The sequence below is a fragment of the Solea solea genome, chromosome 18 (assembly GCF_958295425.1).
Source record: "Solea solea chromosome 18, fSolSol10.1, whole genome shotgun sequence".
Lineage (NCBI taxonomy): Eukaryota > Metazoa > Chordata > Actinopteri > Pleuronectiformes > Soleidae > Solea > Solea solea.
In genome coordinates this window covers 12,264,582-12,281,844 of record NC_081151.1, presented here as the reverse complement: position 1 = coordinate 12,281,844, position 17,263 = coordinate 12,264,582, and the positions used below count along the sequence as shown (strand labels likewise).

Below are 17,263 nucleotides of genomic sequence, written 5' to 3'. Positions count from 1 at the left end.
TTCCAGTAAGGCCCTTTCTTTTTTACTGGTGAAAGAAAAAAGAAAAAGAAAAACACAGGTTGTTATCAAGATCATTATTCACTTCTCTGAGATTAATCTACTTATTCAGGCCTCTTACTTGCGATTGTGCTTCCTCTACTGTTATACCTTGTTGACTTGTCACGTTTTTATTTGATTTTGTGCGACCGGCCTCAGTATTCTCAGCACCAGGATTCCTCTTGCTGTTACGTATTTGTAAATTCTGCGGTTTTATCGGATTGTCAATTGAAGCCATTTTCTCCACTGTGACTTTTTCAATAGCAACACAGTGAGTCACATGCGGTTTCTGGCTATTTTAGCTACCGTTGGTGCTGCGGGTGGCTTGACAAGTGACTTCAATTCAATTATAACACTTTACGTTACAGTACATTAATAATAAGGCAATTAGAATAGTCATTATTTTCTAAGAGGGAGGTCATTTCACAGTAATTCCATCTTGTTTCTATGGTAATCTCCATGTAATTAATTGGTAATAACTAGTAAAATATGTGTGGGACATAAGGGAGGATGACTTTCATGCAAAGGTATTATAGCTGATGGCAGCTTCTCATTACCAATTGTAGGTAGCATAATTATGCAATGGACCTTTAACATATAGCATTTTAGTATAAAAGCCATCTTGTAGATGTGCTCGGGTGCTGTAGCAGCTCTGTAGCGCCTCCACAAGGACAGGTTAACAAATTCTTAAAAAAAAAATGAAAGAGAAAAAAAGAAAATTGCTTTTCGATAAGGCTTCTGTAAACCATCTTGAAAATACTCTTTATATGATTTATATTTAATTAATATCACGTGACATACAATTCCTACAAAGATATTTGGATATCAGCCGCACCGATATATGACATTAGTTATTAGTCACACAAGTTTGAACACTCAGGTGGAGCTAACAGGCGAGTCAGCAGAGTTGTTGTGTTACTTTGCACCCAAAAATGTCAACAGTTCTTTTTTTGATGGGCCAAGCAGCCAGTTATTTATGTAATGGATCTATGGCCAAGCTGCTCACACAGCGCCCTCTGCTAATCACTTCAGACAGTCTGCTGCATTTCTAGACTGCATATATTTCTTTTTTAAGGTTTGAGTTTAAACTTTACACCTCACGTTTGAACAGATATCTTGGATACATTGTAATACCTCTATTAGATACTAATTGAGGTATCAATAAGTATCTATTTTTTAAAATATTTTTTTAAATATAGTCTGGGTTGGCTCTAAAAATGAATTGTATTATAACCATTTCTGCCTTTTTTTTCTCATTTTTTTAACAGTAAATCACTTTTCCCAGATGAATTTTGTCTAATAGATTCATGTAGTCTGGGCAATGAATCATTTAGCTGTAGCTATTTCATCATCTGCACCTCCTGCCTCTGTCCCAATGACACATGTTCAATGGCACAGGCAATAATGGACTGAGTCAGGGTTGTGAATAACAAAGCAAATCCACTCATCTGCTGTGGGTCTCCCGCATCAACCCTGCCGTATCCACTGGTCTTCCTTTTGTCTTAAATTGAGTGCAGGCTTCCCTCGCATCAGAGCCTTGGCTGCTTTTGTGTTAGACGTTAGATGAGGTTACAATACACACACACACACACACAGGATCGTGCAGCTATCCTTTTAAGGACTCACATTGACATCTATTCATTTGGACAGTGTTATCCCTAACCTTAACCGTAACCAGTTCATGTCTAACCCTAACCTTAATCCAACCACAATTCAAATCTTAGCCCTAAACTTAAACTGTTCCTTTAGAATTGAGATTATGTCTCATCAGGACCAGGTTTTGGTCTCCATGAGGACTTCTGGTCCTGACAAGGTCAGTGTTTATTCCAGAAGGTTCCTAAAGAGGTAACAAATACAAGCGCACACACACACAAAACTGCCTCACAGCCCCAGCAAGGCTTGGGTGGCCTTGCTTTCCACTGCTGCGGGAGGTCCACTGTGTAGGGGGAAAGGGTAGACGGTGCTTTCTAAAGCAGACATTACAGCTGTACGGTCAAATTACTCCCAGTCCTTCTCTATGACTGGATTGAGGGCCAGTTGCGTGATTCCTTCCTGGAAACTCAAACGAAAGGGAATACCACCTGAGCACTGCATTCTCTCCCCATCTCCTTCAAACCCTCAGTCAGCATGATGACACACTGAGAAAACGATGGGACCACATCACTGTGGTTTAATGGGCTGCACATGACCACAGCAGCTGCTGTTCAGCAGCACAGATGTTGTTTAGCCACTTATTACCAATGCACAGTCAAAGTCCTGCCTGCAGTACACAAGACAAAGAGACTTGATTGAGTAGAGCATTTTAATGCAACTAAAGCTTCATCCATATTCATATGTTTTAATTGAAAACAGCATTTCCAGATCAATAACAATCTGGTGTAAACAGGAAGTTGCTTCCCTCTTCTGCAGTTGTTTGCTTAATTTTTTTAATTTTTTTATTTATTAGTGATATTTTTCAAACCTGTATTTCACTGAACGATATTGTGACTTTTAATTTGTTTTTGTAAGTCTATGGTTGATTTTTTTTGAAGTCTCATATCAAACTGAACCCCTAACCAATCAGAACATGCTATTGAAGATGTTACATTTAGTTTAGTTGCATTATAAAGTGTAGACTCCCTCTCGTCTCCCGTGTCGCTGTACTCCGGTATTTAGTTTCTTGTCCCTTTATTTAGTAAAATGACTGAGCGCCAGTTCATCATCACCACCAGCTGACTCCACCCTTTTCTTCTTTTTCGTATATTTTTTTGTTTCTGGTCCCTATAATTTATTTGCTAAATCGCACCATACGCACAAAGCTCACCTTCATATTATTCGCAATCTTGTGCTGTTTATTCACATCAATGTTTATGTGCAAAGGTCTCGGGTGTTAACAGAGCCTTTCATTCACAGCTGAAAGGTGTGACCAATAAGAACCAATGAGGAAGCAGATGTGGTACCTGCGTCATGATTTAAAAAAACATAGGCTTATAAATGATATCTGGATATAGTGTATATCCCAATATATCTCACTTATCCAGTGTACTCCTTGTGCCAGTCCCAAACCCTGGATAAATCAAACGTGCGGAGAAGCTGACAGAAAGAAAAAGTGTAATTCACAAATGTATATAAGATAATAAATGCATTATCAATGCAAGAGCCTTTAAAAGCAAGGCGAAGCTTGTCTCAGTCCTATTTCAGATGTCTCAATTTATGCCTCTCCACACTAAAATGTGCCATTCTCAAAATCAGGTGTATTCTGCATTAATTTTTAAACAAATTTTAAACAATGAGATTAATATAATAATTCCTTTGAGCAATACATTTAAAAATGCATCAATTCTGGGTATGACAGCTCGGAGTAGTGTGGATGTTGCCACTGTCACAGTTCCTGGAGGCTTGAAAGGATCAGTGGATGCAGCCGAGTGTCATTTCAATATCAACACAATATGTGGAGCTCTCTCTGCCATTTTCTGTAGGTTTTGTGTGTGTTTTTTTTTTCCCTATTTATTTTGTTGTGTTTGTCACTGTGATGTGTCTCCACTGCACTTTACAAAGATCACTTGTCAATCAAAGTGCGTGGGCGCCGATGCTGCCGCCGCTGCTACTGCTGCTGCCGCTGCTGTCTTTGTCCTTGGATTTTGTGTTGACGGACTTCACAGTTAGTGTATGCGTCTTTGTTTGTCTGTGCAGCCATGGCAGTTATTACTGTCTGTGTAAATTATTCAGCTCTTCTGTTCATTCCAAACACACACCACTCACTCCTGCTGCTGTCATAAAAAAAGGTCACTTCCCCTAGTGTTTTGACAATGAAGACTTACTGGAGGAAAAACATGTTCCAAACAGAAAGTAAAACGAGTCCTTGATGGTTTGAAACCACTTCTTCTTCTCGCTTCTCCCTTTAGGGGGCGCCACAGCTGATCATCTGCCTTCATCTTGTCCTCTCCCTTGTATCCTCTTCTGTGACACCAACTGTCACTGTCCTCATGTCTTCCTTCACAACATCCATAAACCTTTTCTGTGGTCTCCCTCTTTTCCTTCTGCCCGGCAGCTCCATCTCCAACATCCTTTGTCCTATATAATCACTATCCCTCCTCTGCACGTGACCAAACCATCGATTGAAACTAATTTAGAATTTATTTTTTTTTTTTAAATGCATCTCCAATTCAGATTCTAGATTTATTCTCCAATTGTGGAGACATTTTTGAGAGGGGTACTTGGCAGCTTGTTGTTTTCAAACTGCTACAAGCTTCATTATTACTGCACACTGTAAATGAAAAATGATCCTGACTGTACCATCGTTATCAGTAATTCCATTATTCATTCATTAATTATTCTGGTGTAAATTAGAACTGGAGCCAATCCCAGAGATGAACAACCATTCACTCTCACATCACACCTACGGTCAATTTATGCTATTCCAATATACAGTTCTCGTACGGCTTGGCTCAACTCACTTCGACTTGATTCTACTTGTTTGTTTGTTTGTTTTTTGCTTTTCCATTAGAGATAGCACCTGGGTACCTGGTGCTTTTTTTGGTTCCTGCTCTGGTGAGGTTCCAAGCGAGCTGAGTTGATACTAAAACGTCCGACACAAGAATCAAACGAACAAAGTTCAAAAGACTTAAAAATCCAGAAAACATGAGTTAATCCAACATTTAGCAAGGACATTTCTAAAATCTCAATATTTAACAGCGACTGCCGAAAGCCGGCGATCGTGAGCCGATTCACAACCCGTTCAGTCGTATTTCCGTTCAGTGACTGTGTCAGACGGAGTCTGTGCTCGGGTCATGCAGGAAGTACTGAACAATTCTGTGATTTTTTTTTTTAATTAACTGATTCTAATGATTCAATACACTGAAAACAACTGCTTTGCCTTTCACTAGTTGTCGTCACGGCAGTTTCATACCACGCTATGACAAGCCCGCCCGCGTTTGACGAGGTACTATAGTAATGTGAAACGACGTGCCTGATACCAGAAGTAGCAGAGCGAGTAGAGCTGAGTAGTGCTCGAACTGTATAATCCAAAAGCACCATGAGTGTACAATTAACCTCTGTACATGTTGAACCTGGACCTTCTTGCTGTGAGGCAAAGGTGCTAGCCACTACCCTGCCCTTAAAATGTCTCCTTAATCCATCACGGTTAATTTATGATTTAATATCACATTTCTCACATAGTGTACCTTTATTTGACTCAAAGCATAAAAGCACATTCACTCTCCGATCAAATTCCCGGCATTTCAGTCTCTCGCTGTAAGCACATCATAGAGCAGAGGACTCGTTAATCCATCCTCTCCTCAATTGTCGAGCCCCGCGCAGACACGTCTGCCGTCCTAATTCGTAACCAGGCAGACGAACACCACCGAGGTCAAGACGCAGCAGACAGAGACGAGCAGCAGCAGCATGACAGCTCGTCTGCAACGAGCGCTTGTGTCACTTGATTGGCAGGTCTGTAGATCTAACCTTCACCACAGTGTGTTGAGGGCAGCGGCGGTGGGGCTGAAGGGGGTAGAGCCTGTCAGCCTCATTAAACTTCATTTATTAGATCCAGTAGCGTCACATGTCAGTCTTAGGGAGGGAGACGCTGGTAAGACAGAGGTAGGTTGGACAGTGGCTCATACAGTACTGCTTAAGTGAAGTCTCTCTACTTATAACCTCCACCAAGGAGGGTATGTTTGAACTTTTTATTGGAAAGACTGGGACATGAGCCAGGTTAGAAGTCTAGGGATGGCTCAGTTCTCCCATTTTATAGTAAAGTACTATTTATTACTGACAGCTGTTTACTTTCACTTTACACCAAGGCCTTACATTATTGTGATTCAGCTGTATATTTCGAACACAATGTACTGTATTCTACTATAACTTAACAGAAGTTACATCATACAGTGTTTTACTGTGATTTAGCAGTGTTTTTCTTGTACAAATACCGTATTTCACTGTAACCTTACAGAAATTACATCATAGTGTATTAGGGATTTAGCAGTATTTTTCTTGCACAAATACTGTATTGTATTGTAACTTAACAGTAACTATATCATACAGTGTATTACTATGATTTAGCAGTATGTTCTTGTACAAATACTGTATTTTACTGTAACTTTACAGAAATTACATCATCTGTATCTTGACAGTAATTATATCATACAGTGTATTACTATGATTTAGCAGTATGTTCTTGTACAATTACTGTATTCTACTGTAACTTTACAGAAATTATATCATCTGTATCTTGACAGTAATTATATCATGCAGTGTATTACTATGATTTAGCGGTATGTTCTTGTACAATTACTGTATTCTACTGTAACTTTACAGAAATTATATCATCTGTATCTTGACAGTAATTATATCATGCAGTGTATTACTATGATTTAGCGGTAGGTTTTTGTACAATTACTGTATTCTACTGTAACTTTACAGAAATTATATCATCTGTATCTTGACAGTAATTATATCCTACAGTGTATTACTGTGATTTAGAAGTATTTTCTTATGTAAATGCAGATTCTAATGTTGCCATCCAGCCAATAGGAGCACCCGCTCTCTATTTCTCTCTTTCTCTCTGTCTCGCTCTCTTGTGAAGAGATCAGAGCACAGAGGTGCAGAAGTGCCATTCTCTCTCAGATCATGTCATTTACATTATGCTGAAAGGTTATTATGGAATTATCAATCAGAAACGCCAAATCCTTTGTGCCTGCTTTACCTTTAATGACACAATTGTGCTAATGCATTGTTCATCTAGCCATAAATGGCCATTTCCTTTTCGCCCCTTTATCTACAAAAGAACTCCACAAAGCCATCATGATTACCGGAGCATGAGACTTGCTGGTCATGACAGCGGCGGCTTCTCTTTATATAGCCTGTGCTTAGATAGAGTACATAGAGTACATAGAGTCATCACATTTACTATGGTCTCAGACCATCCGCTTTATTATCAGGTATTCATTATTACTGAGGAATTGTTTTACTAATGGAAACTACAAACACATGATCTATCAAATATGAAAGAAGAATGTTATCAAAGAATATTTTAAAGCTATAATATAGTATAGTATTTCTGAGACTAGGACGAGACAAGAAAAGATTATCAGAGCATGTATTGTGTGCCGTAGTACCTGAATTCATCCATTCATCCATAAACACGGTTATGTTTTACTTATAGAATCACACGATGAGATTAACTTTCAGTAGTCCACATACGTGCCACACTCACACACATGGAAAGAGAAAACTGACACCAGGACGTTAAAGCATAATAATAATAAACATTGCACACATGTCCTACAGTTGAGTTTCAGCATTTTCTAAATATAGATATAACGTCATGTCTCTTTTGCCACACCTTACAAATACTAGTATTAACCAGTTTGGCCGCACCTAGTTTTAGTCTGACCATGAGATGCTGTGTCTGCACGGATTTGGTGCGAGATTAGCAGATGCAAATTTGGGAGAAAAGCAAACTGCCATCATAATAATGTTAATACTGGGATTATACAAACCACAATCTATTTTTCTACCGCTGAATACAACTGTTAATTGACTTTATACACAATGCGTCACTTACAACTGCTAAAATACAAGCCAGTAAACGTCTGGTCAGATATTTACATTATCTATACCAGTTTATTTAGTAGTTAGCCCTGAGAGATTCAACACTTTTACATGTCAGCGTTGTGAGATGACAACAGCCGAGCACTGCTGCATCCCTCTGCATCCGCACTGCCTTCACTTTATCATATAATTTGGCGATAAATACTCCTGGTAACTTCTGCAGACACCGACTGTCGAACATCTCTGCATCTTTGACTAACAGTTTATTTACAGATTATTGAAAACCAGGAAGTGACCTTGCGTATAGTCAATTCTGGCGTCTTCTTAGCTCTTCTCTCATCAAAACCCCAACACTCACCCAAGCTGGAGTGGTATCATCGTTTCAGCTGCAGTGTGTGTGTGTGCGTGTGTGTGTGTGTGTGTGAACTGAGCCAAACCAGTGGAGCAGCTTCACCAAGGCCTCATTTCCAAACACTGGCTGTGTCACAGCCCAGCCCAACTACCAGACAGGAGACATAAACATAACACAGCTTTAAACAGGGAAATCCAGCAGTCCTGTGAGATTGTTTCGACTCTGATCTCACTCTTTCCATCGTTTCGTTGAATCCTGCAGTCACACAAGTGTGGTGTACACTGGGGTGGGGGTGGGGGTGCAAACATGCCCTTTTCAAATGTCAAATCCGAGCACTTTATTTCTTTGTTTGTAACAGTCATGTCACCGAACAAAGATAGCTTTACAGTTTACAGGGCCACACTGACTTAGATAAAGTAAGTGCAGAGCCACACATCAACAAAGCCCACATTTTAAGGCCTTGTTCAGACCAGATTGTTTTTTTGTCTTTATGGTTAAAAACAAAACAAATCGGTATTTATTTATTTTATGATATGAAGAAAGACAACATTGTATATCTTAGTGATAATGTTACAGTGGTTTTCATTTTGCATCTTTTACTTCAGTGTCTCTTTAATGGCTTGATGGTTTTGATTGATGGAAAAATAGAGTAGACGAATAAGAAATGAGTTTGGTCACCCTTATGGTTCATTCCAGTTTAAGTCAAAGTCGGAATTTCAGAGTTTATTTCCGACATCCACATGTATGGTAGAGTAGTTTGACCTGGGAATAAATGATTCCCACTGGTTTAAACCCAGGATTAACCATAATTTCGACCAGTGGGAATGGGGTAATGGACTTTGTTCAGATTACCAGGCTGAAGTGACTCATATCTGATTTACTCCATCGATGTGAGATCAGATCAGATTGTTTCAGGTTTGTGTGGACACACATCTGATCATCAATTCTGATTCTGAAAGTGTAACTAAAGCTCCTCTTCTGCAACAAACTGGGCCCAATGGCTGATTTTGAAAAATGCCAAAGAAGTGGGCTGAGACCTGAGGGAGAGAGGGAAGGAGGGAGGGAGTGGTTCTGTTATGCTGAGAAGTTTGCTTGAAAACTGTGTTTTTACTGCTTATACACAGGCCTTTTGAAGACCAGGTAGCATGTAGGATGAGGTTTCCATGTCCAAAAAACGATAAAGATAGATTTGTAGAATCACCTTTGTGTTAGTTGGTCGAAATACCCTTCTTGTTGCAAGTCCAGACACACAACGACAGTAACAAAGAGTTGAAAAAATATAGAATATAGAGGCCAGGTGTGGAGCCCAACCAACCACTCCAGCTCTCAGCAGCTATCTTGGAAAAAACCTCAGGCCTGACTCCAGTCTGACTAAGCATATACATGCAGGAGTAATCAGACTATGAATCGCATTATATAGGTATAGACACGTTAGTCCAACTAACGTGTTCACAGGATTGAATTGAATACCGAATTGTCAGCTCGCATGTAAATGCACTGACATAATAGTGATAGTTCATAATGCTGTCTTTTGTCGTCTCATAGATCTGGTCTTGTGGCTGCACTCTGTTGCCCTTGTGTGGTTTAGGTGACAAACATGTAATCTGTGCCGTGCCCTGCAGACGCCTCGTCCAACACAGACTATGTTAGGCCCTCTATGCCCAACTGGGGTCAGTGTCAGGGGTTTTTTGTCACTTCCCTCTTCTTCACTCGGATGAAAGGGTTACTTTGAGGCTAAAGGTGGGGGTGATGGGGGTGGAGGAATGGGCTCACAGAGGTGCTCAGTGCAGCGAACTCTTTCTGAGAGCCAGAGTGATGAGTAATGGAGCAGACTTGTGAGAACCGGTGTCAGGGGGGGGCATTTGTGGTTAAACATGAGCATGTCGCCACATACCATTGTGCCTCTTCCCATCAGCTCCTTCCCTCCACTTGGTGTCCCCTCCCAACCAAACCTCCCTCCAGGGCGTAGACACCACATTCCATCTCTATCAATAGATGAGCAGGAAAAAAAAGTGGGAGAGATTAATGTGTTCATAGCCAAAACCAGAGCTGTTGGCAGTTATGGTGAAGCCACTGGTGGGTGATTACAGCATGCATGTGCTATTCAGCTGTCTGTGGAAAACTATTAGGCACTTCTTTGTCTTTGATTCTTCAATAGAAGACATATTTCTGGAAGTAATAAATTGGTTTTAGTACCTCCATGGAGGAGAATAAGTCAGAAAGGACGCCTTTTGATTAAATATATTAAATCAGAAGAAATGTAGGTCATTGCCAGAGGAACAAATTACAAGATTGTGGTGTTTATCCAAATATGGAACAGTCAAAGCCAGAGTTGTGCTCTATGTGGGTGCTTTCATTTAAATGTAGTCATTATATTCACATCTTATATTAAAGCATATATATATATATATATATATATATGTTCATTTTTTGTATATAACTTAAGTGAGTCATTTAAAGACATAACACTTGCTTTTTTCAGTCAGTTAAATTCTCCCTTTTAAAATATTAAAGATGTAACTGTAGTAATACATTCATGTAATGCATAATGACACCTTTGTGAACAAAATTACTGTAGAGCATTAAAAGATACTACAGATGTTTCTTTCCAACAGCTGATTGAGAGTTTCACACAGGGCAGATGTTCAGGAACACATAGTTTGGATACAGCTGGCAAATGCCACAGCACCCCCTACTGTTCACAGTTATTGGAATTTCAAAATGAACTCTCCCATGATGTCTTCATTTGGTTTCTACCCACACTGTGTGATGAAATGTTTTAAAAATTCCCTCCCACTCATCACAGAGTCAGATGGAAGGATTGTACCGAGTAGAAATGTGAGTAAAGCACTTGATATATGATGTATGTTTCTTTACAGGGAGCTGGAGACAGCTTCATTGGAGCACTGGCTTTTTACATGGCTCATTATCCCACAATGCCTCTGGAGGAGATGGCACAGAGAGCCAATCAGGTGGCAGCAGTGAGCGTGCAGGCTGTGGGCACGCAGACGTCGTTCCCCTTCAAAAAGGACCTTCCGGCTCAACTGTTCTGAGAACAGCTCATCAGCTGCTTCATCAGCTGCTTGGACCAAACATGGAGCTGGTTCTACTGAGCAGTGTGCTCTGTCTTACAGGAGATTAAATGAGCTGCTTTAGAGAAATCATTAAACAGATCATATTACCTTGTTTTAATATGATTGACTCATTATCATGGATTTACATTTCTGTACAGATCTGATCAAAAGCCATATTGTATTCTATATAGTTACTGCATCGTATGGTGACTAGTTTGACAATAAATACTTTGTGGATGCACATTCGAATCCAAGAACAAATCTTCAGAGTGCACAGGAGAACGTTGATCACAAATGTTGACTGTACGATCCACAAGAACAGAAATGGTCCCTTTAAACCTTGTAGGTTTCTGTCCATATATTTTTGTGTGTTGTTAAATTGATCTGATTTTCTTCTTCTCAAAAAACAGGACGTGTTTGTTCACTGTAAAGAGAGGGGGAAAAAAAGTAGAATTTCAATGCAGGTCACAGAGTTTGAATGGGATATACTGGAAATACAGTGTAAAGCAATGAAAATTATCTATTCTGACTTCAATCTGCAGGAAAATGTGTTACTAACCACTTCAAAAAGTCACTAAGTGTTAAAGAATAGGTTTCAAATCTCTGCTCTGAAACACCAGGGGCCCTTACACATATACTGTATATGCTTTAGTGGGGACCAAAGCAGGTTCATCTGTGTTTGTGCATAATATTAACATAAACACTCTGGTATCAAACCACATGTTGAACAAACATGTAGAGAAGCAACATTGTAGTCACAGTTTAACATTATACTGTTCACAAACCACACATGGTTTAGCTACAGTACTGCTCTCTGTCTTCCCCCTTCTCTTTCAGTGGTACCTGCAGCCTCACAGCAGGAGTCGGCTCTTCTTGCTGCTGAACCTGTCACTTTAAACTAAAAGCTTTGCCTTTCTGACATAAAACAGTGGTGAATTATTTAAGGTAAACATCAGCAAAAATGTTTTCCAGAGCGACCTAACGACAAGTGCATCGAAACCACATGGAAGCAGGAGACAGAAATATCATGTCCCAGTCAGTAATAGAATCAGACAGTATTTTACCTAATGGATCGTGTTTACGCAGCACCAGTTTATCTCGGAGACGGTTCCTCTTGGTGTTGAAGACGTAACCTGTTCCTGCAGCGCTCATCATCTGCACCAGGATGGTTCTGACAGGAGAGGGACAAAACACTGGTGAAGACAAAAGCCACTGCAAGACTACGCTGTAGATGATGTGATTGTAGTTGCCCTGTGCTGTTCATTTCAAACAGTGTCGCCCACTTCCACTTACTTTGACTTTGCCTTGGCCACTGACATGAAAGAAAACAGAGGACATGTGTGAGACTGAGTGAGTAAGTTCATCACTATGTTTGACAACCACTGACACACACTTTACATGCAGATGCTTACACTGAACAATTTATCATTTACAAATCTAACAATGCAATTAGAATAATCACAAAGGCTGTGATTACTAAATGAATTGCCAACTCTTTTGATCTTTTCAGATTTTTCAGCTTCTTAAATGTGAATTTTTGGTCCATATACTTCAAGAAATCATTAATACTGAATCATTTTGGTCTGTGGAGATAAGATAAACAAGATATTTGAGAACATCATTATTTTCAGATTTGAAAAACACTGATCAACATTTTTAAACATTTTATAGACCAAAAGATTACTCCATAAACCGAGAAAATAATCGACAGATGAATCATTTGTGAAAATAATCGTTAGTTGCAGCCCTAATATGCACTATATGTGCATATAATATAATATGATACTATGCACATATATATTATATACTATATGCACCTATGCTTTAGACCTTACTGTTAATGGATTCAGTAATATCAATTCAGATCCTGAAGTTCTCATCCTTGCATTAAAATAAGAGTTCTTAATATTATTATGGTGACATAAAAAAAACTCAGTTTTAGCTCAATAATTAGCCTTTTCCACAGCAGCCATTTTGACAGGTTATGGTGGGGAAAATCACAGGTGTAAATAATCAAATTATTATAGATATATAGACTATCTTTTCTTGTTAACGCGACATAAGTTTGTTTCCAGTGATTTCAGCATGTATCAACCTGTAGACATGTTTGCAGATCGAATCCACCTACGCCACTCACACTTCAACAAACAAAAACAAAACATTAATAGAAATTGTTTAAGAAATGTTAAGGTTATTGTGCTTTTCTTTGTCCATCGTTTACGTCTGAGTGTTTGAAGGATTAGCAGTGAACGAACAGCTAAGGTTAACCGCTCTGCACGACAGAGGCTACGTGTGATTGATATCGCGTTTACATCTTTAAATGCTGCACAAACATCAGTAAAATAAAGGTCAGCTGCAGACACTAAAACGTCTCGTGCACTGGTCACACACTATGATGCTAACATCAGTTCATACCAGCAGATTGTAACGTTTAGCTCCGTCAGAGACACACTACTTAGAGCGTGCCACACTCTCTGAATTCTTATGTTCACTATATTCAAAATACTCACAATTCACAGTCGTAAGAAACATTTTTGAAGACTTAATACAGCTACTTTCACACTGTTGTATACACACACCAGCACTGGAAGTCACATTGAGGATTTGAACATCCGGTTTTTACAACCACTTCCGGATTCTCTTAAAGGCGCAGCACAGAAAACCCCCGAGATGTTTTCAGAGAAGCCAGTGCAGAATGAAGAAGCACAATAAAAATTATTGATTGATTGATTGATTGATTTTTATTTTTAAAAATTTTTTTTATTTTATTTTATTTTTATTTTATTTGTTTTATTTTATTTTATTTTATTTTATTTTATTTTATTTTATTTTATTTTATTTTATTTTATTTTATTTTATTTTAAAGGCTTCAGTGCACAATGAATAGTACACTAATGGCACTTTTCCATTATACAGTTCTAGCAATACTCGGCTCTACTCTACTCAGTTTGATATCAGACACATGGTTTTCCATTACTATAGAACCTCTCTTAATTACAGACTACTAACTTTTCACAACAGTTTTGGCAACAAGATCATCATGTTACACACTCAAGTTAACTGCTGTGTTTCCCTCTCAGAAGACACATGTCCCAGATTCAAGGCAGAAAGAGGCATCAGACAGGGATGCAGCATCTCACCTCACACAAACACACAAACCAGTGACGTGATGGATTGGCGCAACCTGACTGTGAATGGACAGGACATGATGGAGGAGAGTGACGGATGAGGAAGTGAGCTAGGGATGGGATCAGATTGCGGGAAATATGAAGGATGGAAGAAAGTGGTTGGGATAAAAGCTAAACGAAAATGTGAAGAACTTAATTGGCTGAGTGGAAAATCATGAGCTAAAGCTGAAGAGGAGAATCATAAAGTAATTATTTGAAGTAAAGAGTGCAAACATTTTACACAACAGAGCTTTGTTGATTTTTGTAGGCATAATGTGCAGCAAGGCAAAGTTATCAGAATAGATAATAATGAATGGAAAAAAGGTTCAAGCAATACTGGTTAATGCCAAAAAAAATAGGGGTAATCTCTAGAATTCCCTTAAGTACGACGATGAGTCAGCTTCAAGAAAATGTGAAAGGTGTGACAGTCAATGAGGCAAAACGCCTGAAAACAACTCAAAATGGTTACAGTCTGTCGGTGTTACTGACCTTTAATGAGGAGCTGCTACCGTCTAAAGTGTACATCGAGTACATGAGATATGATGTCAGGCTCTACATTCCCCCGCCACTGAGATATTTTAAATGCCAAAGATACAGGCATGTAGCAGCAGTGTGTAAAGGCAAGCAAAGATGTGGGAGATTTGCCGGGGGAACATGAATCTGGGAAGTCTGGTGAAGGAGCTAAGCTAAGTGCTGCAACTGTGCATCTGCACCAAGGGGGGTAAGTTAAGTACCCCAAGATTGAAATTAAACTGTGTAATGAGGATTAAAGTCTTTACCGCAACAGTGCAATTTTTCCGATGGCACAAACCATCATGTAATTACGGTGATGCAATGTGCACTTGCACAAACGTGTCGTCTGCAATACGCTTGGTGTTAAAGGGTTAAATTAGCAAGACAGAATGACAAAATACCTGATATATTCGCCCAATGGCCTAACCCTACACCAATCAGTGGCCGGCAGTCTGTTGACGCCACATTTTAGTATCGGCTCAGCTCGTTTGGAACCTCACCAGAGCATGTACCAAACATATCACCAGGTATGAGGTACTATCCCTAAAACGTGAATAGAGACGTGGAATAGCATCATCATTTCCACCGTTTAATGTGAGATTTATCATAAGTACTTGAAATGTATACAATTTTATAGTTATTTTTCTCAGGTAAATACATCAGCCCATAGTGGATCTCATTCATGAGGTCAGAACATGGATGAGTCATGCATGAAAATAAAACAGAAGTCATACTGTTTTATGATGGAGTGGATGTGGGTGCACTGGGTCCAAAGAATCCACACTTTCTGGCCCCAAGAATCTGTACTTTCTGTCAAAAGCCTTGGCTTGCACTTTTTTGACAAAACCCCCGAGATGTTTTCAGAGAAGCCAGTGCAGAATGAAGAAGCACAATAAAAATGATTGATTGATTGATTGATTTTTATTTAAAAAAAAATTATTTTATTTTATTTTATTTATGTTAAAGGCTTCAGTGCACAATGAATAGTACACTTATGGCACTTTTCCATTATACAGTTCTAGCAATACTCGGCTCTACTCTACTCAGTTTGATATCAGACACATGGTTTTCCATTACTATAGAACCTCTCTTAATTACAGACTACTAACTTTTCACAACAGTTTTGGCAACAAGATCATTATGTTACACACTCAAGTTAACTGCTGTGTTTCCCTCTCAGAAGACACATGTCCTAGATTCAAGGCAGAAAGAGGCATCAGACAGGGATGCAGCATCTCACCTCACACAAACACACAAACCAGTGACGTGATGGATTGGCGCAACCTGACTGTGAATGGACAGGACATGATGGAGGAGAGTGACGGATGAGGAAGTGAGCTAGGGATGGGATCAGATTGCGGGAAATATGAAGGATGGAAGAAAGTGGTTGGGATAAAAGCACTTTGACAGTGCTTTCAAAATCAACGAACATCTTGGCCGTTGTCGAGTCAAGCTTTAACAAAGGCGCATTGTCATGGTGAAGGTCCATCTCACTCACAAGGTCTTAGCGACACTAATCCCTGCTTTTATAACATCTCGGCTGGATTATTGTAATTCCCTCTATGTTGGTGTATATGGAGGGCTGAAAATGCCAAAATTAAATAAATAAATACACCATTAAATAGTAACTAAAATGTGTCATTAATTAATTAAATTAATTTTTACGTAAAATACATATATAATTACTTCACTATTTAATGAATTATTTCATGGTCCTGTGTTGCAGTGAGTCATGAATTTATTTGATCTGTCAAACTCGCCCATCAAAGTCAGTTGGTGGATTTCTAACACCTGATTAGTTACCCTGCACATTAAATCAAGGCAAATCGATGCCAGATAATGGATTGATTGCTTATTGGACATTGCACCTTGCTTCTTATTTCTTTTTGTATATATAGTATTTTATAGTGTTCATGGTTCCAAGGCATTATCTGGGTAGAGTCCCTTACGGCTGAGGCTGCATGTTCCATCATGAGGGGGTTCCCGGATCTTTTCCCTTGGCGACCCTGAGTTTCTGTATTGACCACAATTAACCACAGCGATAAAATGACACTAACCTGATAATGAATGAGATCAAAGTGCTTTAGTGGCTGAGAAGACGAAGGAGACCAAGACAAAAATCCGACCAAGGACGACGCCAGGATCATATGTTGCCATTGTACGTGTCTAAAACCACAGATACGCATGAGCTCATGTTTCTGAATCCAAAAAAAATGACATGACTTACTTACACGTCTAACTAACGTGCATATCAATGTGGTGGTGTTTAAATTGCTTGTGGCACTTTTGGCTGAAGTCTGGGTGATTTCCAGGTTCATGAACATACTTCAGTTTAGGCACAGGAAAATATTCTGTTGTGCTTCTTGCATCAACACATGCATCGTTTCATCGGAGCATATAGAAGGTTAAAGTCTGAGGGCATTAAGTTAACATACACCTTTAGAACAGCGTATTTGTTGCATTTGAAACCACTGTGTATCACATCTTTACATTGTTTTCTAAAAATGTATGAACACTAAGATATACAAAACAAAACATTTCGGTTAAAGTGACACTGAGAGACATCAGTTGTCTCTTCATCCACCTGGTGA

General features: G+C 39.2%; 2 protein-coding genes across 4 annotated transcripts in view; one reads left to right on the top strand and one right to left on the bottom strand.

The window, feature by feature from the left end:
* The window catches only part of rbks (ribokinase), a 42,680-nt gene extending 31,445 nt beyond the window's left edge, over positions 1–11,235 (top strand). For all 3 annotated transcript variants that reach the window (XM_058614509.1, XM_058614508.1, XM_058614507.1), the window contains one exon: positions 10,798–11,235. In XM_058614509.1, coding sequence (XP_058470492.1) covers positions 10,798–10,971 — 174 coding nt within the window. In that variant the 3' untranslated portion in view covers positions 10,972–11,235. The remainder of the gene's footprint in view (positions 1–10,797) is intronic.
* On the bottom strand, positions 11,092–13,621 carry mrpl33 (mitochondrial ribosomal protein L33). Its single transcript, XM_058614510.1, has 4 exons — positions 13,503–13,621; positions 12,286–12,304; positions 12,057–12,163; positions 11,092–11,416 (listed from the first exon to the last, which is right to left on the bottom strand). The coding sequence occupies exons 1-4, from the start codon at positions 13,522–13,524 to the stop codon at positions 11,367–11,369; spliced, it is 198 nt and encodes a 65-aa protein (XP_058470493.1). The 5' UTR covers positions 13,525–13,621; the 3' UTR covers positions 11,092–11,366.
* Between the last annotated feature and the right edge of the window lie 3,642 nt (positions 13,622–17,263).

Bases quoted from the DNA above. Each gene is read 5' to 3' on its own strand.
- mrpl33 (XM_058614510.1), bottom strand. From the start codon at position 13,524: ATGTTTCTTACGACTGTGAATT. The intron at 11,417-12,056 runs GTAAAATACTGT...CTCTCTTTACAG, and splicing joins GCGTAAACACGATCCATTAG to TGAACAAACACGTCCTGTTT.